At 36.5% G+C, this 23,230-nt stretch overlaps 3 protein-coding genes across 4 annotated transcripts; 1 reads left to right on the top strand and 2 right to left on the bottom strand.

Moving 5' to 3' along the window:
- Positions 1–1,180: 1,180 nt before the first annotated feature.
- On the bottom strand, positions 1,181–4,538 carry LOC129870534 (54S ribosomal protein L37, mitochondrial-like). 2 transcript variants are annotated; one of them, XR_008762094.1, is made up of 4 exons: positions 4,405–4,538; positions 1,986–2,408; positions 1,545–1,659; positions 1,181–1,443 (listed from the first exon to the last, which is right to left on the bottom strand). XR_008762094.1 is itself a non-coding variant. In XM_055945345.1 (3 exons), the coding sequence occupies exon 2, from the start codon at positions 2,396–2,398 to the stop codon at positions 2,000–2,002; it is 399 nt and encodes a 132-aa protein (XP_055801320.1). In that variant the 5' UTR covers positions 2,399–2,408; positions 4,405–4,538; the 3' UTR covers positions 1,182–1,659; positions 1,986–1,999. The 2 variants fall into 2 exon arrangements, 1 of the variants encoding a protein (XP_055801320.1); XM_055945345.1 differs by having other exon boundaries at positions 1,182–1,659.
- Positions 4,539–13,036: 8,498 nt separating this feature from the next.
- Positions 13,037–14,612, top strand: LOC129870186 (14-3-3 protein 5). Its single transcript, XM_055944843.1, has 4 exons — positions 13,037–13,589; positions 13,862–13,984; positions 14,101–14,217; positions 14,312–14,612. Exons 1-4 carry the CDS (start codon positions 13,113–13,115, stop codon positions 14,363–14,365), a joined length of 771 nt encoding a protein of 256 aa, XP_055800818.1. The 5' UTR covers positions 13,037–13,112; the 3' UTR covers positions 14,366–14,612.
- A 1,918-nt stretch (positions 14,613–16,530) lies between these two features.
- LOC129870710 (probable LRR receptor-like serine/threonine-protein kinase At3g47570) lies at positions 16,531–20,351 on the bottom strand. Its single transcript, XM_055945556.1, has 2 exons — positions 17,368–20,351; positions 16,531–17,190 (listed from the first exon to the last, which is right to left on the bottom strand). The coding sequence occupies exons 1-2, from the start codon at positions 20,336–20,338 to the stop codon at positions 16,844–16,846; spliced, it is 3,318 nt and encodes a 1,105-aa protein (XP_055801531.1). The 5' UTR covers positions 20,339–20,351; the 3' UTR covers positions 16,531–16,843.
- Positions 20,352–23,230: the final 2,879 nt, after the last annotated feature.

Raw genomic sequence — 23,230 nt, 5'->3', positions numbered from 1 at the left:
CTGTTTTTGGAGCTTAGCCCAATAATTGGTATTAATGATTTAGCGAGATAAGTATGAAGATGGTGGAGTAACGCCATAGGGCTCAGTTTACTATCTTTACCATATCGTGCATGATAAGAAGTTAAGACTCTAAATTTCAATGACCATAAATATTGCACACACATAATCTCATAAATTGACTCGGGAATTGTGCTCTTAGGTCACATGGAACTTAATTGGAGGGGCTTCTTGATGGGATAATTGTTGCGGGGGGGGGGGGGGGGGGGGCTTGTCGATAGGTCATGCATAATTTAATTCGAGGAAAAGATTATTGGTGTACACCACTTATTTTCTAAGAAAACATTTTCCTTCATACCAAACACACCTATAATTCAAAATAAATAATATCATGCTATATTAAAAATATCCTTTTGAACTGATTTAGCCCAACACCTACACATTGTCACTCTCCTCATATGTTCATCAAACCATCACTATCTAATGTCTTTCAAAGACATTGGATCTTTCATTATATTTGAAACTTTGGAGAATATATATATGGTGGACACATGTCACCCATTCCAATGATTTATAATTTAAGCATAGCTTCCTAAAATTCCCCTAGACTGATGTCATGGTTAGCAATCAAATCTGGAATCTCTGACAAAGCATAAGGTTTCGTTCCTCTTCGAGTGACTACATACCTTTGAGTATATTATAGCTGACCGCGCCATGGGCTAGCCCTAAAACAAGTTGCACCTACCAGTACATTCCCCAAAACAAGAGGAAAAAATGAGTACTACTACTTGGTAATACTTTGTATCTGGCTATATATGCACTTACTCTGTTCTATGTTTGTTATGGACCATAACTTAAGGTAAAGAAAGTGAATAGCATCTCAAAATGGAAGAGTTTCTCATTGTTCAAGTTATGTAATGGCCCAACACATTAACAAACGCTCAAACTTACTTTTAGAGTACATCTAAACACCTCAACTAGATCTCAACTAGCAACTAGATATTCTAACTCGTTCCCATTGTATCTCATAGACATCTGATGTTGACGTAACACATAAATTTTGAAGGTGTCTAAATAATTATTTTGTAATTTGGAATGTTCAATTGGCACAATGGAGGCAAATTGAAGTGTCTAAATATGTATACTCAAAATTAGAGTGTTGTACTTGCCATCTGAGGCTAAGTTTGCGTGTATGTTTATGTATTATGCCTTATTTAATCATTGACTTACTACAATTTTCAAAAATTTAATCTAGATTCTCTGAACTTAGCAAACTCAAAAAGATGAATAATGATACATTAAGATGAATGTAGCAGACAAAATCAAGATTTCAATGTCTAGATATTCTAAGCATAAAATTAGGTGCTCGAAGTGATCAGAATAGAAAGCAGCTTCCACTCATTGGACATGTTTGGCATAAAGTTCAATGGACCATTTCTCCTTATCCTGAGCCAGGAAGGCAAAAATTCTGAGACGGATCCAGCATTTTAAATTTATAACAAGTTTTCTTTTCCCCGGTAAAACAAAAAACTCATTACAAAGCTTACTTGAAGTAGACCACCCAATAAGCTGAGAGCTATGACATTAGGTCTTGCAACATCACTTGACAGTAGCTATACTTTAGGTGCATTTGCTTTAGCTCGATTGAGTGCCTTCGATACACTGTAAACAACAACAAAAACAAAAACAAACGGCTCAATCCCAAACAAGTTGCTAAAGTTGATGAAAAATTGAAGCCTTTATGCAAGCAACCAAATCCCATCACCAAGAACTCCATAATCACCTTCTTACAATTGAGTATTCACATTCACTTAGAAAATTCAAAAGAACTTTAAGGTTTAATAGCATTCACATGTGCTCGAATAGTAACAAATAAGAAGCTAGAAAAAAAAAACTAGCATATATCCTTGTAACGTCTCTAGAGAAGTCATTTTTTAATTGTCAAATCTTATATGAGTAATAGATTGGACTATGATAAAATACGCCACCTTCAAAAGAGATTTCAATTCTTGGCCCTGATGGAGTTGTTTTCCTTGATCCTAGCTCGGTTATCCAGCTTGACAAAGCGTTTGAGGTACTCATAAGGGAGAGACTCGATGTCTTTCCTTCTCAGTTCGCTGAGTGCAGGACGTTTATCCGGAAGGTGCCACAGCCATTCCGAGTATTCTGAGTCTTGCAATATTTTAGGATTTGCCCCATCCTTGAGGATATTTTCTCCAACTACTGTAGTGGCCTTGACTTCCTTGCAGATTGTTGATGCCTTTGAAGCATTGGCAGCTGTACTCCCTTTACCGCCCTTCTTTGATTTACTGCCCACAGCAAATGCTCTGCAGCCTTCCATTTGAATCAACTCTTTGGGAATGCTCATGCTTCTTAATGATCTGACATAGGTCAACGCCATGTCTTTTTGCCTGCAGCAACTATTATGATTAATAAAATATAATTTGTTCCAAACAAACAAGACAGAAGAGGGTAAGACATTATCAAGATTGTCCATTTAACATCACAAATTAAGCCAAAAACACATCCGGATATCTGTTATGACCTTGGAATATTATTGATGACATGCTAGCACAGGAACAAATATGGCAGAACACCTAGAACCTTTCTTATTTTTCCTCAACAAAAATTCTACTGCCTCATATGCAGAAGTTCATATAATGTTCAAGGTAAATATCGCATGCAGGTCAGATCCTTGATGCCAAATAATCTTGACCATTAGGATTAAGGACTACCTACACATTTTACAGAAGATGCACAGATGGGGGCCGTAATTTCATTTATGACTCATCTGACGACCTTGACTAAAAGAAGCTGTATTGGCCAAGTTGTTCATGCATCAAAGAGCATCTACAACGCTGCATTCATTTTAGGAACCTTAGGTTCTCCTTGGATGCAGAGATCTTTTGATATTCTTGGTTTTGCCATCCACAAAGATGAGATGGAAAAACTTTTGAATAAATAGAAAGGGGCACAATAATAAGGTGAAAGGTTTTAGAACATTGAAGATGTTACAGAGAAGGGACATAAACGAAGAATGATTATTCACCTTTTGTGCTTTCAAAATTGTGAAACAAAAGTAGAAGTTCCCTGATAAAACATGAATTTACTGCATATGAAACCAGCGTGAGCATACAGTAATAAGGACAAGGACACGCAATTATGGAATGTACTCATCGATCAGTTAGCTCAGCATCAATTCTCGCAGAATCCTACAGCTGAAAGGCAGTGTTTTCGTATATCTTGGAGATGACATCTGCACCCAACTAGTTTACTCACAGGAATCACTCGTTTATCAGAAACACATGTAACACATATGGTGTATATACATCTAAAGATAGAGGCAGATTCATCAGTGAATAGTATGAGTTCGAGTTTGGAATTCTGACACAACACAATTGATTCACTAGGTTCGACATCTATTATTTATACTTAATTATTGGATCTTTTAACACATATACATGGTCCGATCAAAAGCTACTAGGTTCGGATGAACCCATAAGTTACCTTCTACATACACCCCTATCTAAAGAGTACTACATGAGCTATTCAGAAAATGATTTCACTTTCCGACTTCACTTTTGGATAAAGTCCTAATTTGAACAACAATTTATAAATTAAAACATAAAACCAAAATTCTTTTTTACTAACAATAGCACAATTAAGTGATCAACTACTATACAATATAGGCAGTATAGTCTGAAGAAGGTAGAGTGTAACCTTAACTTGAAAGATAGAGAGTTTGTTTCCGATAGATCCGCATCTCAAGAAAAAGTAAATGAAAGAAGTTCCGAAAAGAAAATAACAAAAGTGAAGAAGTCGTGACAAAAAATTGATCAACTACTCTTCCAGAAAAATAAGGCAAAGCCAGTCCTTTACAACGCAAAGCTAGAAGAAGAGCTAAATTTGACACAATTCCAAATGAAATTGTAGATTCTGATGCAAGAACGATTTGGATTTTTAACTGAAAAATTACAACTTTCTTATGTGCTGAAAACCTATGTTGCTGGATTCTTTAAAAATGGCAATGGATGTGTGTCGAATTCTCCAAAAGTAGTGCATTTTTGAAGAATCCGACACTGGTACAGCATCAATTTTGGAGAGTCCCAACAACAGAGCTGAAAACTAATACTAGTAGTAACAAAATGATTATAAAAAAAATCATTATTTCTGGATTTATTACAAAAATTAATACTGTTATTTCGAGGCATATTAGCACAGAATCACAAATTAATAGCCATTAAGCAAATAAAATTGCATATGAATACACAATACGTATCAAATTCAATTAAGTGTTCGGCATTTTACAGATGAAATTCATCGAAAAAATGTAATAAAGTTTTTGTTTGTATGTGTGTATGAGAGAGAGTATAGATCAGAATCGAAAGGCAAAAAAGGGAAACTTACAACTGAATTTCGCCGGAGAATGAGACGGCGAAGAGTTCACCGGAGGAAGAAACGGAGAGTGAGAGAGCTGAAGAATCTGGGCCTAATTTACAAATGGGCCAAAAGTTAATCGAAACTTGGGTCCAGTATTTGGACTATCTATGGGAAAAATTCAAACAATAGCTCTTTAATGAAATATAGTCATTGTTGTCGAGTTATGGGTGACATTCAGGATATTATTATGAAATTTCAATTGAGAATTTCTTATATAACAGGTAGGAAAAAGTGTATAAATAGCCAATTTAGGACCCTATTTTGTTAGGGGAAGAAAGCACCACAACTAAAGTTTGATATGACAATAAATTGGACACGAAAATTTTATGTGGAAACCCCTCTAACTGATAGAGGGGAAAAACCACGGGATAGAAGGATCTCACTATTTAAAATATGGAGTATACTGGTCTCAAATACAATGAGAAAACAATAATTAACATTTCTTTTTTGTAAAAGGAACAACTACTAAAGAGGACACTCAAGACTACAATATTTATCTTGGTGTATAACTCTTTTTGTATTCTTACTCTCTATTTTTGGGATGATATAAATGAGGGCAAGAGGCCCTTTATTTATAGGAGAAGAAAACGCGTAAGAAAATTACGCGTTTAATTTTATACGCGTTTTCTGTCAACTTTTTGCTTTTCAAAAGCATACGCATTTTTTCTTCAAACTTTGTAGCCTTTGTTGTACGCGTTTTTCCTTCTTTTACAGCCTTTGTTGAATTGAAATGTTGCTCCTTTTGTTGCCCTTTTTTATTAAGGTTAGGGAGCTTTCCTGAGAAAGGCATAGAAAGAATTCCCTCATCCCGGAAAAAGTGGGATACTTAGCTGAAAGGGTGAACAAGGCCGAGCGCCTTCAAAGCTCATGAGCTTGGTCTTACTTCACCGTCAAGAAAGGAAAGAAGACTTCCATCTCCAAGTTTAACTCAGACGTAGCTCCCTTTTTTTGGGGGGGTGTGAAGCAGTGTCAAACGAGAAATCCTGGCCGGCATCTTGCTCTCGAGGGGGTGGGGTCCTGGAGCGAACTACTCATTGTTGTGTTGCCCCAAGGCTTAAGTCATCGCTTCCAATCCGATAAAGGGCTTTTTCATTTTCCACGAAAGTCCGTCCCAACAATTGTTGCAGAGGATATAAATATGAATATGAAAAAAAGCCATTCGGTTTACGTGGAGTCAAGGCTGTGATCTGAGAAAACTTTTCATTCTCCCACTTGAATAATTAATTGAGAATTAAGTCTTCACACCATCCTTTCTACCCAATTGCTGCAATGTTACGTTTCTGCTAGGCCAATAGAAGATCGACACCATATGAACTTGTTACTGTTGATTGGCTTCGTAAACATATTTACGAGGTTGTTACTAGTATGAATTTTCTGAATATCCATACTGCCTTCTTCCACCTTCTCACGAACAAAGTGATACTGTACTCGTATGTGCTTTGTCCTTGAATGAAATGCCGGATTCTTTGCAAGATGCAAAGCGCTTTGACTGTCACAAAACAGAGCAACCTTCTCTTGTTTGTACCCGAGCTTCTCCAGTAGCATCTACATCCATATTGCCTCTTTGATAGCTTCTGTAGCTGCTACATATTCTGCTTCTGTCGTAGATGTAGCCACGATAGATTGCATTTTTGAAACTCAGCTTACAGCTCCTCCAGCAAGAGTAAACACATAACCTGTGGTGAACTTGCTTTTATCAAGATCACCTGCATAATTTGAATCAACATAACCTTTAACATTAAAGTCTGATCCTCCATAACACATTGCAACATATGAGGTACCCTTGATGTATCTTAGGATCCTCTTTACAGTATTCCAATGCTCTGTACCAGGATTAGCTATTTATCGACTAACTACTCCTACTTCTTGTGCAATGTCAAGTCTGGTACATACCATGGCGAACATTAAACTTCCCACTGCTGATGCATACGGTACTTGAGACATCTCCATCCCCTCTGCTTTATTGCTAGGACTCATATTTAAGAATAACTTGAAATTAATAGGAAGTGGGATAGAAATTGACTTACAGTCTTGCATCTTGAAGCGTCTCAAGATTTTCTTCAAGTAGTTCTTTTGAGAAAGCCAAATCTTCCTATTATTTCTGTCTCAGTGAATTTGCATCCCTATAATCTTGTTTGTTGGTCCCAAGTCATTCATTTTAAGTTCTCTAGCCAAATGTGCCTTTAAATTTGTGAGACGGTCTTTGTTGGGGCCTGCTATCAATATGTCATCAACATACAATAGCAAAATAACAAAATCATCATCACCAAATATCTTGTAATAAACACAAGGATCTGAACTATGTCTGTTGTATCCAAGGCTTATAATAAAAGAATCAAATCTCTTATACCAATATCTCGGCACCTGTTTGAGACCATATAGAGATTTGTTCAACCTGCAAACCAAGTTCTCTTTCCCTGTTCTTCAAAACCTTCTGGTTAGAACATATAAATTTCTTCTTCAAGCTCTCCATAAAGAAATGTAGTTTTGAAATCTAACTACTTCAAGTACAAGTCAAATATAGCACACATTGCCAGGACCACTCGAATTGTTGTGAGTCGAACCACCGAAGAAAATATCTCGTTGAAGTCTATACCTTCTTTCTGAGCGAATCCTTTCACCACCAATTTTGCACGATATTTCTCCACTTGATCATTACTATTACGTTTGATCTTGTAGACCCATTTGTTTCCAATGGACTTCCTTCCTTGTGGTAATTGAATAAGATCCTATGTTTTATTTTTATGAAGAGCTTCAATTTTTTCTTGCATTGATGCCATCCACAGAGATGATTCTTGGCCTTTCATAGCCTCGTGAAAAGTTTAAGGATCTCCATCCTCTGTTAATAGACAATATACAACATTGCTCTCCATAGAATAATCTGAGTGTCAAGCTGATTCTCTTCTCTCCCTAGTTGACCGTCGAACTTGTGGAGTTTTGATCTCAGTTTGCTCTTGTTCTTCGTGCTCTAGTGCTGCTTCAGAAGAAACTAGAACTTCTTCTATTTCTTCAACTTCAACTGTAGGAGTCTCTGATTTTTCTTTTAAAGTGCTACCTTCTTTTGCTTGTATCTTGTTTTCAAAAAATACAACATCCCTACTGATTACCACCTTGCGGGCTGTGGGATCCCATAAGCGATACCCCTTGACTCTATCAACATACCCTAATAAAATGCATTCCCTGGATTTTTGATCCAATTTCAATTTTTTTGGGTGTTGTACATAACATAAGCAGGACTTCCGAATATATGTAAGAGAGAATAATCAGCTGGTTTTCTTGTCCACATCTCCATTGGTATTTTCAGATCAATTGCGGTTGATGGTAACCGATTGATCACATAACAAGTGGTTTTGACTGCTTCTGCCTAGAATGGTTTTTCCAACCCTACAGTTGCCAACATAGCTCTTGTCCATTCCAACAAGATTCTGTTCATCCGCTCTGCTACTCTATTTTGTTATGGAGTATATGCCACCGTGAACTGCCATTTAATACCTTCTTATTTACAGAAGTTATTAAATTCATCACCAGTGTATTCTCCTCTATTATCTATCCTCAAACACTTGATCTTTTTCTCAAATTCAAGTTTCACCCGCGCTTTGAATTTTTTGAAACTGGAAAAACTCTGCCTTTCTCTTGATTGGATATACCCAACTTCTCCTAGAGTAATTATCGATGAATAACACGAAATATTTCGCTCCTCCTAGGGACTCTACCGGTGCTTGCCAGACATCAAAGTGGACCAGATCTAATATTTTTTTGCTTTTAGCAAAGGAACTGCTAAACTTTAGTCTATTTTGCTTATTGATAACACAATGCTCACAAAAGGGTAGTGAAACCTTTTTGGGCCCGGGAAGAAGCTTTTGCTCAGCAAGAATCTTCAAACCTTATTCCGACATATGGCCAAGTTTGTGATGCCATATCATCGTTGATTCTTCAAATGAACTTGCTGACGCGATTGATGCTTCTCCTTCTTAGTGTGTTTTACCTTTAAGCATATATAGATTTGCAGCAAGTTTTTCTGCTTTCAATACTACAAGCGCTCCTTTGGATATTTTCATGACTCCACCATGAGTCTTATATCAAAATCCATTATCATCTAGTTGTCCCAAAGATAATAGATTCTTCCTCAAGTCTTTTACATGTCGTACCTCCTGAATGGTGTGTACCGTGTCATCATACATCTTTATTTTGATGGAGTCAATACCAATAACATCCAAATTATGATAATTTTTTATGAACATAGACCCTCCTAAGATGGGATTATATTGATGAAACCATTCTCTCTAGGAAGTCATGTGCCATGTTGTTTCTCTGTCCATGATATAGACATCAGCAAAATATTTTCTGCCTTCATTATTTGATATTGCCTCTCTATATAAAATATCGCCATCATCCGAGGTACATGCAACATTCCCTTAAGCATTTGATAGCTCAGGATGTTCACTTTTCTTTTTGAACCGATAATCTTTCTTGAAGTGACCTTTCTTGCCACAGTTATAGTACTTGATATTCTTCTTACTTCTTGATTGAGATATGCCATGATTGTGACTCCCACTAGGGCCACGTTCCGTTGGTCTTTCTCTCACCATCATCAAAGCTTTAGCTTGTTGCGAACTTACTTGTCTGTCTTCCTTATTTTTGCGATGATTTTCTTCTTTCAAGACAGCGGCTGCAATTTCATCAAAAACTAGACTGTTTATATTGTTCGCCAGGTTGATGATGAGTTGATCATACGAGTCAGGCAAACTTTGAAGTAGAAGCTTCGCACGTTCAGTCCCTTCTATTTTGCAACCCATTATTGTAAGTTGCGAAAAAAGAGTATTCAAAGTATTGATGTGTTTAGTAACTGACATGGACTCTGCCAAGCTTTTAATGATTATTCCTTATCAATTGGGATAAAAATTGAACATCCTACTACTCATGTTCATACTCAAAATGGCTTTCCAGAGTCATTTATAAAGAGCCTACAATTGATAGCAAGAGCTCTACTAATGAAAATAAAATTGTCAATTATTGTTTGGGGTCATGCTATCTTACATGCAACAGTATTTGTACGCCTCAGACCGACACATTATAATAAATCTTTTCTGTCACAATTAGTATTTGGTCATGAGCTGAATATAACTCATCTACTAATTTTTGGTTGTGCAGTATACGTGCCTGTAACACCACCACAACGTACAAAAATGGGCCCTCAACGAAGGTTGGGCATATATATTGGATTTGATTCACCCTCCATAATTTGATATCTTGAACCGTTGACTGGAGACTTATTCACTGCTCGATTTATAAATTGTCAGTTTGATGAAATACTTTTTCGGCCATTAGGGGGAGAGAAAAAGGAACCCGAAAAAAAAGAAATTGCATGGAAAATTTCATCACTATCACATTTTGATCCACGTACCTACACATGTGAGCAGGAGGTCCAGAAGATCATCCACTTACAAAAAATAGTAAATCAAATGCTAGATACATTTACTGATTTGAAACGGATAACTAAGTCACATATTTCTGCAGTGAATGCGCCTATCCGAATTGATGTCCCAAAAGGACCATCTACAAATATCATAGCTTCTGAATCCCAAACACGCCAAAAGCGTGGTAGACCATTGAGATCAAAGGATAAAAATCCTAGAAAGAGAAGTGTGAGAAATAACCAAAATGATACTACACAAGAACCTCATGAAGAAGGTCAAAATTTGAGTACTCCAGATATTCCTGAAGAAATCAATGAATCCGCGACTCAAGTGAATGAAGAACTTTCAATAAGTTCTACCGGTGATGAGATAAATCTAGATCGATCAAAACTTATGGTGAATAATATTTTTACATATAATGTTGCAATTAACATCATGCAAGATAGTGAAAGTCTTGAGCCTAAATCCATCGAAGAATGTCGACGTAGATGTGATTGGCCAGAATGGAAAAAGGCAATTTAATCAGAATTAGATTCACTTGCTAAACGTGAGGTTTTTGGACCTATAGTCCAAACCCCTGAATGTGTAAAACCAGTTGGCTATAAATGAGTTTTTGTACAAAAATAAAATGAGAGAAATGAAATTATAAGATATAAAGCATGCCTTATTGCACAATGATTCTCTCAAATACCTGGGGTCAACTATGAAGAAACATATTCACCGGTTATGGATGGAATAACATTTTGATATCTCATCAGTATAGCTGTATATAAAAATCTTGAAATACATCTAATGAATTTAGTTACAGGTTACCTTTATGGTTCACTAGATAATGAAATTTACATGAAAATCCTAAAAGGATTAAAATTGCCTGAAACATGTAATAAGTCTTGGAAAATGTACTCAATAAAATTGCAAAGATCATTATATGGTATGAAACAATCAGGGCGTATGTGGTATAATCGCCTTAGTGAGTACTTAATAAATAAAGGCTACATAAATAATGTTATTTGTCCATGTGTTTTTATAAAGAAAACGAAATTGGAGTTTGTTATACTCGCCATTTATGTTGATAACATAAATTTCATTGGAACCCCTGAAGAGGTCCAAAAGGCAATTGAATAACTAAAGAAAGAATTTAAAATGAAAGACCTTTGTCTAGGTCTGCAAATTGAACATTTAACAGACGGAGTTTTTATCCATCAATCTGCCTACACTGAGAAAATCTTAAAAAGATTTTACATGGACAAAGCACATCCATTAAGTACTCCAATGGTTGTTCTATCACTTGAAATGGAAAAAGATCCATTTCGACCTCCAGAAGAGGATGAAGAACTTCTTGGTCCTGAAGTACCATATCTCAGTGCTATTGGAGCACTTATGTATCTTGCTAACGCAACCAGACCCGATATAACATTTTCTGTTAATTTGCTGGTAAGATATAGTTCATCCCCAACGCGAAGGCATTGAAATGGTATCAAGCATATTTTTTGATACCTAAAGGGTACTATTGATATGAATTTGTTTTAACAGACGGAGGTAGTGCGGACCTTATTGGTTATGCAGATGCAGGTTATTTATCAGACTCACATAAAACTCGATCTCAAACAGGATATCTATTTACACATGGAGGAACTGCTATATCATGTCGATCTGCAAAACAGTCTATTGTTGCTACTTCTTCAAATCATGCTAAAATAATAGCAATTCATGAAGCAAGTAAAGAATGTGTGTGGTTGAGATCAATGATATAATTCATCAAAGAAAGATGCAGCCTGCAAAATAATGTTAAAGTACCCACAATTATATTCGAAGACAATGCAGCGTGCATAGCTCAATTGAAAGGTGGCTTCATAAAAAGAGACAGAACAAAACATATTTCACCAAAATTATTCTTCACACATGATCTCTAGAAGAATGGTGATATTGATGTACAACAAGTTCGTTCAAGTGATAATCTTGCAGATTTATTCACAAAGGCATTACCAACATCAACTTTTGAGAAATTAAGATGTAAGGTTGGAATGCGTCGTCTTCAAAATACCAAATGAAGATTTCATCAGGGGGAGTAAAATATGCGCTGCACTCTTTTTTCTTTAACCAAGGTTTTGTCCCACTGGATTTTCCTGTTAAGGTTTTTAATGAGGCAACACTCAAGGCGTATTACCAGATATATGTACTCTTTTTTCTTCACTAGACTTTTTCCCACTGGTTTTTATTAGTAAGATTTTAATGAGACACATCGTCTATGGGTGTTCAGAATAAATCCGTATATATTATTCTCTCACTAGATTTTTTTTAGACATCCGAGGGAGAGTGTTAAATTATGGTGGATATGATGGATGTCTTAGTCCCAAGTGGTCCCCACTCAAAGTGGGCAACTTGCCCACTTGGTATTTACTTCTTTCTATGCCTATAAATATAGGCAAAATGTGAAGAATTGGTGACATACAGAATCATATTGATACATATACACGACAGTTTTCACTCTTTCTCTCTTCTGTTCTTCTTTCTCCCTTTTTATTTTCTCCGCTTTATTTTGCTGAATTAATTTATTTTACAACAGATATTTGAATTTAATCTTCGGCATAATAAAACTTCAAATACATTTATTTGAATTAGAGTTTTGATTTTTCATACTTCGACCTTCGAATATGAAATTAAGCTTTTGCTAAACTAAAGGTCTGAAGAAGCAACAACAACTAAAATGTATATATTTTAAACAAGAGTACTCAAAGCAGCTTATTGGTGCTATTTCTTAAAAGTGTGAGTAATGTAATCACCTTCCATTTGAAGCTCACCAGTTCTAGTTTTATCAGTCAGTTTGTGTGAGATACACTTGCTCATCCTTCGAGTCAAAGCAAAAATAGATAGCGGAACACTTTGCCATAATGAGTAGGATTAACTGATTTGTATTATGTTATATATGACTGTGTGTCTAATTTTTTAATTTTATATATATTTAAGCGTCTAATTGTACACACCAAAATTAAAGGAAGCTGAGGTCAAGTTAAAAAAAGGCATGTTTAAGTTAATGTGAAGCTCACTAGTTCTAGTTTTATTGGTCCAGTTAGAAGGCCCAAAGGAGACAAACAGCCCAGTCCATAAAGATGGGCCAAGCTAATCAGCAGCCCGGCCCATATATGCAGACTAATAAAACCAAAATGGAAAGTGGAGTTTCCAAAACCGCTCATTTCATATTCTCAACTTTCTCTCTCTAAAACCCTCTCTTTCTCTCTCTAGCACATAGAACCAACAATGGCGTCTCCACGTGAAGAGAACGTATACATGGCAAAGCTTGCTGAGCAAGCTGAACGCTATGAGGAGATGGTAGAATTCATGGAGAAGGTCGTCGCCGCCTTGGACGGCGAGGAACTAACCGTCGAGGAACGCAACCTTCTCTCCGTCGCATACAAAAACGTGATCGGAGCTAGGAGAGCATCGTGGCGTATAATTTCATCGATTGAGCAGAAAGAGGAGAGTCGTGGTAACGAAGACCACGTTGCCTCCATTAAGAAATACAGATCTCAGATCGAGAATGAGCTGACTTCGATCTGTAACGGTATCCTCAAGTTGCTTGATTCAAAACTCATCGGCTCGGCTGCTACCGGAGACTCAAAGGTTTTCTATTTGAAAATGAAGGGAGATTATTACCGGTACTTGGCTGAGTTCAAAACCGGAACCGAGAGAAAAGAAGCTGCTGAGAATACTCTTGCTGCCTACAAGTCTGCTCAGGTATGTTTTTCGTTTGGTTAAGACTTTTATTCTTTATCTGTTTTGGAAATGTTGGAGAAAAATCTCATATGATTTTTGCTCTTGAAAGAATGTCAATGATCTCTGTCTCTCAAATTTGGAAATTGCATAAAGAAGTACTGCAAGGCACAATTTTTATTGAGAAGAGTAACTAAAATCCATTAGAATTCGTCGTCAAAGGAAATAAAAGTTTTCTGTGGTGAACAATGTAGTATTTAGGCGAAGCATGAAGCTGACGTCTCTCCCGTTTTCAGGATATTGCTAATGGCGAATTGGCCCCTACACATCCAATCCGATTGGGGCTAGCTCTCAATTTCTCAGTGTTTTACTATGAGATTTTGAATTCTCCTGATCGTGCTTGTAACCTCGCCAAACAGGTACCATATTTATTGTATCTCTTGTTTACCAAATGAGCATCCAGGGTAATTTTGGAATTTTTTTAGATGTTTGGGTCTATTCAATGATGTTTATGGTTTGTATGGTTGTGTCAAAGGCCTTTGATGAGGCAATTGCGGAGCTTGACACCCTTGGAGAGGAGTCCTACAAGGATAGCACTTTGATTATGCAACTTCTGCGTGATAACCTCACTTTGTGGACCTCGGATATGCAGGTGAAAATTCTTCTGTTCTCTTGTTAATTGGATTTTTTTGTATATCTTTTGTGATAGTTTGGCTAATCCATCTCTTGTTGACTTTTTTCTTCAGGATGATGGAACCGATGAGATCAAAGAACCATCAAAAGCAGATAACGAGCAGTAATAACGTGAGTGAAACAACCTCTTTGCTTAGGATTGAAAACCGATGATGTAATTTTACTCATTGATCAAAATTGGTCGTTTCTAGTCCTGATCCTGTGATTTGTAATACCTATTACCTAAAGGCGATGCTTCTTGCCATTTGTTGTTTTCATCAAAGATTACTTTGTCTCAGTATTTCTCTTGTATTTGGATGCTCTGATGAAGCTCTCTTATTCCGTGGAAATGAATTCTTATTTTTACGAAGCTAATAGCACTTTGTATTTCGGGGCATTGCAGATTTGATCTCCCTTTAAATTCTGCATTTTGATTGCCTATTACATCTTGTGTTCACATGGATTTGTGTGTAATTACTTTGTATCAAAGTCAAGACTAAATTTTTCTCGAGAGACGCATCATTTATGTTGCATCAACATATTCTCTTGAGATGTATGTGATTCTTTATTGAAGGCACTAAGTACATATCCATCCATTATCTTGACCTTGGATTTTTTAAGAAGAATATATTTACTCTGCGTCCACTTAACATCCCATCTGTTCAAATTGAGTCCCTTTTTTTGGGAAGGTATTTACAAAGTATACCTCAGTAGGTAACACTACCTTCACCAAATTCTACTTGTCCGGTGTTGTTGCATCATGATAGATCTATGTGACAATTCTTGGAAATGACGTTTGCTCTGTTTCTGAGTTGGCAAATGCTTTAACTGGTTGTTGACTTCTGGTTTCATTTCTCCAATTTTAGCATGTCTCGCCAAGCATGATGTGCAAACTAGTACTGTCCCTTTTTTTGGTCAATAAAGAGAGGCCGGCCATGATCCTTGCCTTCTTTGAATAAAGTATTCTATTTGGGTTGGCAACATCTCATTGGTTAGCCGTCTAGTTTAGTCAAAGATTCTTTGATGAATTTTGGTTTGAAATTCAAACTTCAAATGCTGTAAATATTGGTGGTAATAGAATTAGTGTTTATGAGGTACCAAATTCTGATGAATGAGTGCTCTGTTGTCTTTACCCTTTAGTAATTATGAAACTGTTTCCAGCATCAGCACCTAGAAACTTTGACTGGAGAAAGGCAAAACAACGCCTGATACTAGCCATTACTTTAACTGATATGCTAAAGCATTCTCCTTGATGATTAAAGCTGGCACTGGACTCTTTTTGTCCCCCTTTTCCAAACTTTACAGTTTGATTCACGAGTCCTGCAAACTTGTTCGTCCTTTGGTCATTTGGTGTACGTTGTTTAATTGGATCAGTTATTGTTGATAGCAATGAAATCCAAATTTGATAATGCAACCTATCGTTCGGGTTGGGGTTCTCAATTGAACAGATTGATGACATGTTGCACCCGTGCTCTATTGGACGATATTATTGGTTACACAATGTGCTTCAGATAAGTGTGCACTTTGAGCAGTGTCATTCAAAGTGATTACAACAGAAGTAGCTAAATTTCAACTTTAAGAAGTTGGATTAATGTTGACACCATTGTATATTGGATACTTAAATTAGTTTTTTTAATCGCACTTCTTACTTTCTGCTTCAAGCCTCATGGAACTTGTAGCTTTTTTGAGTTTTTTGCTCTTATAAACAGTGCTCCTTCCTTCTCTCTTCCATCCCTAACATGCAATGGCTACTAATTTTGTTGCGTGTACCGTTGATTGATGTCTCCTCCAATATTATGCATACATGTGTGAATACAGAGTTTTGCAACGCCTTTGAATGTGAATTTGTGCCTGGTTGACTTGCAGAGTAGCAGTTATTTGAAGGCAATATGTCCTTTAGTTGACTCTTACAAAAAGGCATTAAATGGGGTTCACACAAAGTAAACGTTCTTTGAAGTTTTTAATGTCTAGTGGGTCTAGATGTTCATCCATACTGTGCAGCAGGTTAATTTCTTCTCAAACATTTACGAAGATTGACAACTTTTTTTTTTATCAGGCTTTGGCTAATTCTGCAGATATCTGCTACATCTTATCACCACACAAATATCAATACCGATAATTTTGTCCACCAAAGTTTAAAAAAAGGCGACTAACTTGAATGAATATAAACATCAACTCAAGTTTATGCAAAAGATTTACCACAACCAGGTCACCTAAAGGCAATAATATCCAACTCTCTATAGTAAATAGGAGAATTTTTGGATCATTTCAATTATTTGTACTTTATTTGCATCTCAACACAGCTCAGCTTTGTGCTGTATAGAATTTTAAAAATAAATTACAACTAAGAATGATGTATTCAAATTTTGAGCTGTTTGGTAGAACCCATGTGAACAGCAAGACACAAGTACATTCACACAAGGTCAAATACATGGATAGCCCCTCTAACTTACACCAATTTTTCATTTGGTACTCCATATCAACCTTGTTCCATTTTAACCCTCGAACTTCATTTCTTATGAACCATTTAAACAGAAAAAACTTATTAAAAGACAACATATTAACTTGCAACTAAAAAAGAACACCACTTTAAGAGATGCTAATTTCTATGTTCCAAAAAACGTGTTCTTGATTTTGTTAAGCCTCTTGACTACGTCTCTCATAGTTATCCTTGACTCTGGCGTTTCCTTAGTACAATCCAAAGCCAATTCCATCATGGAGGCTATGCATATTTCAGTTTTTGAATTGACATGTTCTTCCTCATGAAAAAGATTGACATCCACAACTTCCATAATTGTCTTGGGAAATGCTCTTCTTATCCACTGCCTCAAGCCAAGATTTTCATTGAATATCTCATCATCAGTTGGTCTTCTTTTTGTCAATACCTCTATCATCACGATGCCATAGCTATAAACATCACCACTAATGGACACTATTCCTTCCGAGCCATATTCTTTAGAAGAATGAAAATGAAAAAAAAAATTACAGTCAAAAGATAATAATTGTTTTGTACAATTAAAGACTTCATTTCTATTTAGTTCTAGAATTCGAAAGAGCTTAATTCTGATAAGAGAAAATCTAAGAGAAAGGGTTAATGATAAGTGAAAAAGAATGAAACTAGTGTACGTACCTGGTGCAATGTAACCAAGAGTGCCTAATGTCTGAGTATGTGCCAAGGACTTGCTCACAGCTAATATTTTAGAGATGCCAAAATCACCAACATGTGCCACCATTTCTTCATCCAAAAGAACGTTGGCTGGCTTTAGGTCGCAATGAACTATTGGAGTGTCATGATCGTGGTGTAGATATTCAATTGCCACAGCCACATCAAGCATTATGTCGACTCTTTGAAGAAGGTTCAAGTGGCGATCTCCTTTGTACAACCAATTATCAAGACTTCCATTGGGCATATACTGTAGAACAAAGGCTCTTATGTATTCACTAGAACAAGTAGTAATCACTGGAATCAGATTTCTGTGCCTAACATTTCTCAACACTTCACATTCAGTATCAAACCTCTTGCATACTACCTCATTTTGCAAATCGAGAACCTTTATTGCCACCACAGTTCCACTAGATAATGTACCTTTGTACACAGAGCAAGAACCTCCCGCACCAATTAAATTGGATCCATCAAAATTATTTGTTGCTCGTTGAATTTCGTGATAAGAAATCAATTGATATGTCCTGATCTCCGGTACCTTTTCCACGTCTTTGGACTTCCCTTTCTTCTTTTGTTTCAATATCCAAGTTGACACCAACAAGAATATCAAAAAAGATGAAATAACCACTGGAATAACAATTTTCAGCACAAGCTCCTTAGACGTTGATTGTTTTCCAGGATTAGTGATAGCACAAGCAGGAATCTCCAATATGTGCATTCCACATAGACCTTTGTTCCCAATAAATGATTGCAGAGTGGAATTCGCAAACACACCATCACTAGGTATTACACCTTCTAAAACATTAAATGAGACATTGATGCTTTTAAGGTATAAGAGCTTTTCCAAAGACTTGGGAATAGTACCTGACAACACATTTAAAGACAAATCCAAGTATTCTAAACTTATCAAGTTGGCAAAGGCTAATGGAATTGAGCCTGAAAATGAGTTGTTCGACAGGTCAAGAGTATTCATGTTTTGGAGGTCCCCCAATTGGCTTGGTATCTTGCCTGAAAAGTGGTTACCAGAAAGATCTAGTCCTACAAGGGCCTTCAGTCCTCCAATATCCTGGGGAACTTCTCCCTCTATAGAATTTTGTGACATGAAAAGATAGAGAAGGCCACTCATCTTCCAAAGACTCAAAGGAAGCTTTGATGAAACTTTGTTAGAACTCAATGAAAGAACTTGTAGCATGGTAAGATTTTCTATACATTTTGGAATCGCCCCAGAGAGCTCATTAACATGCAAAGATAATGTAACCAAATTAGATAAATGACAAACCACCTCTGGAATATTCCCTTGCAATTTGTTGCTATATAGATACAAACCTTGGAGTTGTTCAAGCTTACCGACTTCAGATGGAATGGTTCCCATCAAGTTGTTTTTTCCAAGGTTTAGGGTTATTAGACCGCTCATATTGCGTATACCCGTGGGGATGGGGCCATTGATGTGCACATCTGGTATATTAAAGTTTTCAATAGTAGATGAAAGATTCCCAATAGAATTGGGCAGAACGCCATTCAATGGATTGGAACCCACTTCTAGATATCGCAACATCTTACAGCTCACCAAAGAATTGAAGAATCGCAATTCTTGCGCTCTTGGTTCATTGGTAAGTTGATTATGATGTAGGAACAGTTCTCGCAGCTCACGAAGATTCCCCAAATTAGTAGGAATTGCGCCTGTGAGAAAGTTATTTTCTAGCCCCAATATCTCAAGCTTGGAAGCATTTGTTATGAACAATGGAATTTCCCCTTCGAGCTGATTGTGTCCCAAGAAAACTTCTTTAAGGTTCTGAAGATGAAGACCTGAAGTGGTTGGAATTCTTCCCGAGAGGTTACTGTAACTGCAATCAATCATTTCCAAAGAAGATAGGTTAAAAATAGCCTTTGGAATTTGCCCCACTATACGACTGTTTCCACAATAAAGATGTCGCAGAGTGGAAATATTGCCCAATGAAGTGGGAATAGTCCCTGTTATTGGATTATCGCCAATATAAAACTCCTCCAGTTTGGATAAACAACCAATATTTCTGGGTATATTTCCTTTCATATTGTTATAAGATATGGACAAAATTTTGAGCTGTGTCAGTTGGCATATGTTAGAGGGAATGCAACCAGAAATTTGGTTCTTAGATATACTTAGATACTTCAGATTTGACACAATATTCCCTTCATCGAGAAAGAGAGGACCAGAAAGGTTATTGCTTGCCAGAGATGCTCTAAGTAGCGACGAGATATTAAACAGTGGTGCAGGAATGGAACCTGTTAATAGATTATTGAACAAATGGAACTCTATAAGTTGGCTAAGATTACCGATCTTAGTTGGAATGATACCATTGATTCTATTCCCAGACAAACTGAAGTTGAGCAACTTTGTGGCATTTCCGACGGAAGGAGGGATTATACCCGTGAGGCTATTATTCCTGAGATTTAAGATTCTGAGTTCCGGTACATACCATGGCCCTTTCCACATTTCTCCACTGAGTTTATTGTAAGCCAATGAAATGATTTGAACTCTCTGGTGTTGAAATAGACTTGTTGGAATACTTCCTTCTAGCTGATTGTTTTTAACATCAATTACTCGCAAGCGAGGCAAGTGGCCAAGTCCATAAGGGACGCCACCATGGAATAAGTTATTCTCGAAATTGAGCTCTCTGAGAAAGGACAAATTGGCCAAAGACGGGGAAATTGTGCCTTGAAGTTGCAAATTAGGAAGAGCCAAGGCCACAACCCTTTGCCTTTTTGAACTGCAAGTGACACCAAACCAAGAGCAAAAAGAAGTATTTTTGGTCCAATTATTGGCCAAAAAATGACTAGGACTTGTAATAAGATTTTGGAAAGCTAATAGAGCTTCTTGGTCAGTCTCATTTGAGGAAGCAGATGATATAGAAAATTGAACTAGAAAGAGGAGAGTCAATAAAAATATGTACTTCTCCATGCTGTTACTATGCACTGGAAATAGAATGTTTTCTCTGTGTGTAGTCTTGCCAAAGTTCAAAGTTATACTCCACTATATATATACTCTATATAAACTGTTGAAAAGGATAGACTACAATATTTCAAAAATGTGAAAACAGATTAATACGGAGGAGGAAAATAAGTAGCAAGTAGATTAGTGTGAAAACAGATGAAAAGAAGGAAAATAAGAAGCAAAAGGAAAAAGAATCTGTCCACTTCACTTGATAGTTAACATTAGTTGCTAACTCATAATAGAAAGAAGAAATTAAGAGTCAAATCTTTCAAGTATGGCAGCTAAGCAGCAGTCCCACAGCTAACCTTATTTCCTAATACCTTTCCAAAGGGTAACTGATAAAATACTGAAAAACAAGGAGGGTGGTGGGGTGGGGTTTGGGGGGGTCCAGTGGCCTTGATAGTCAATCAACTTGCATTGAGAAAGATAGAAACTCTCCATATATATATATGGTTCAGAGCTAAGTCAATGGGAAACCATGCAGTCCAGACAAGTTGTCCCATAAGCCAAGAATTTATACTTGACCAATGCTCCAAAAGTGGTTCCGGAAAAAAAATACTTTTTCTTTTGAACTCTTCAGAAATAGCTTGCTCAAAAACACTTATTTTTTTTCTCTAAAAACCTAAATAAACACTTTTAACATTTCAAGCCAGGAGATTATAAATTTGTACTCATTTTATTAGTATAGCGATGCATGAAATCTGCTGACTTGATAATCGTAAATTTGATTATGCTCAAGTCGATCACCATGTATTTACTGGATCAAGAACATTCTGCTCTGAGATATTATAATAGATCATAACAAAAGAAATGATATTACTTGTTTTGTACTACAACATCGATTACACTTCAATTCCAAGTTAGTTGTGGTCGACTATATGAATCTCACTATCCATGTCACTTAATTAAGACTCGTACCAAGTTATATATACCATTGAATATGTTGCATTCATATGGAATTGAAAGAAAAAAAACAGTGTCCAGTTGTTAGACTACAGACCATTTTGTCGTCAGGTTTATCTGTATATCAATTAGTAACATAGTGATTTGGTGGGATTATGTAAGGTTATTAAATTACTTGCTTATACGCATAGAGTTTACAGCAAGATTATAAGAGTACATGAATTATGAATACCATATTAGAGGTCTTCCAGAGATCTCTGGTGATCAAAGTTTTATGATAAATAACCATATTTGTGTACCATAGTATGAAAACATCAAAGAGGAAAATACTTTACCATTTCAACTTGTATCCATATACAAATTCCCATTTAATTATCCATCACTATACATCATTTTGAGGTTACTAACTTGGAAATTTAATGATCCATTCATAGCTGAATTGCTATGATATGGAATCTTGAAGTTCCCTCTGATGGTTGTTTCTTCATCTGTGATTTTAGGACACTAGGATTAAAGATTAAAGTTTTCCTGGCTTTTTTCATATCTGCGTTCCTCAACCATTGCCTTTGGCAATTTGATCCTAACCTGCATTTCTATATTCGGTTGATACTCAAGAAAGCAACTGTTTATACTCATTGACATTTTAATGAGGCAGCTTTATCAATCACAAGGTGAAGTAAATGAATTGATTCATTCCTTTCTATTCAGGGAATCTTTTAGTTGAGAATTTTCCCGTCTAGCTAAGTCAGCAGCAGCTTTTGCTTCATTTATAGTCTGCTTCAAGATGTCTCTCAATTTGAAGTTTTCTTCCCTTGCTGCTTTAAGAGACTTGTTGAGCTTAAGAGTCTTGTGCATAGAAAGATCTCGTTCTTCTTGAGATTCTTTTATACACACGATGAAGCTCATTTCTTTCCCGTTCCAAGCAAAAAGCAACTCCTCTGCCTCTAATTTCAATCTCTCTGTTGTATTCCTATATAGTTTCCTTTATCTGTCCTAAAAGCTTTTGATCATCTCTTTCATGTTCGCAGCCTCCTTTTTTACTAGTGCTAATTCTAATTGTGCAGCACGGAGCTTCTATTTGTCCTCGGATACTTCAGAAGCAACTTCCTTCAATGCTAACGCTAAATCATCTAAGGCACTTCTGCTCTTTTCTTCTGCCTCGTTTGCCAACTTCATTTCATTTTTTAGCCAACTCGTCTCATTTTCAGATACGAGTGAGTGAGCGCTTTTTCTGCTATGAATGAATGACCTCATTCAAAGACTTGACCTTTGATGATGCAATCTTCTCATTCTCTTTCGCTACCAAATTGGCAATCTCCTCATTACAAGAATGACTAAGATAACTGCCAGTTTACTTAGAATATGACAGCGACCTATCAATTTCTCTGTGTTTAAGACGGCCAAAATCCATAAAATGCTGGCTGCAGCATATAAGTAACAGTAAATGTTAAGAGACAATCTGTTATCTAAAACATTACTTGCTTTTCACAAAAATTATTGTGTGGAGACAGCATATCACTAAAAAAATCATGGCTAACACATACGAAAAACGGAGAAATTGCCTATATCCAGTTGAGTGACTCCAAAATGCTAAAAGAGGCCGCGTAGATCAGGGAGAGGCTATAGAAATCCTTCCCCGGGTCATTACGGATGGTTCTGTAAATGTTGTAAGAAAATTGACTGAAAATCATATCACCAAATAATTTGTTGGCTAACACACACGAAAAACGGAGAAAATCGCTTAATTCTTGTTCAGTAGCCCCTAAATGCTAAAAAAGGCCGTGTGGATCAGGGAGACTCTATAGGAATCCTTCCCCATGTCATTACGGACAGTTATGTAAAGATTTTGCAAATAAATTGATCAAAAGTCATATCACCAAGAAATTAATGGGCTAACACACACGAAAAACAAAATAAAATTGCCTAATTTTTGTTGAATGATCCATAAATGCTAAA

Source organism: Solanum dulcamara, chromosome 10 (genome assembly GCF_947179165.1).
Source record: "Solanum dulcamara chromosome 10, daSolDulc1.2, whole genome shotgun sequence".
Taxonomy (NCBI): Eukaryota; Viridiplantae; Streptophyta; class Magnoliopsida; order Solanales; family Solanaceae; genus Solanum; species Solanum dulcamara.
This window is presented reverse-complemented; position numbering and strand designations above follow the sequence as displayed.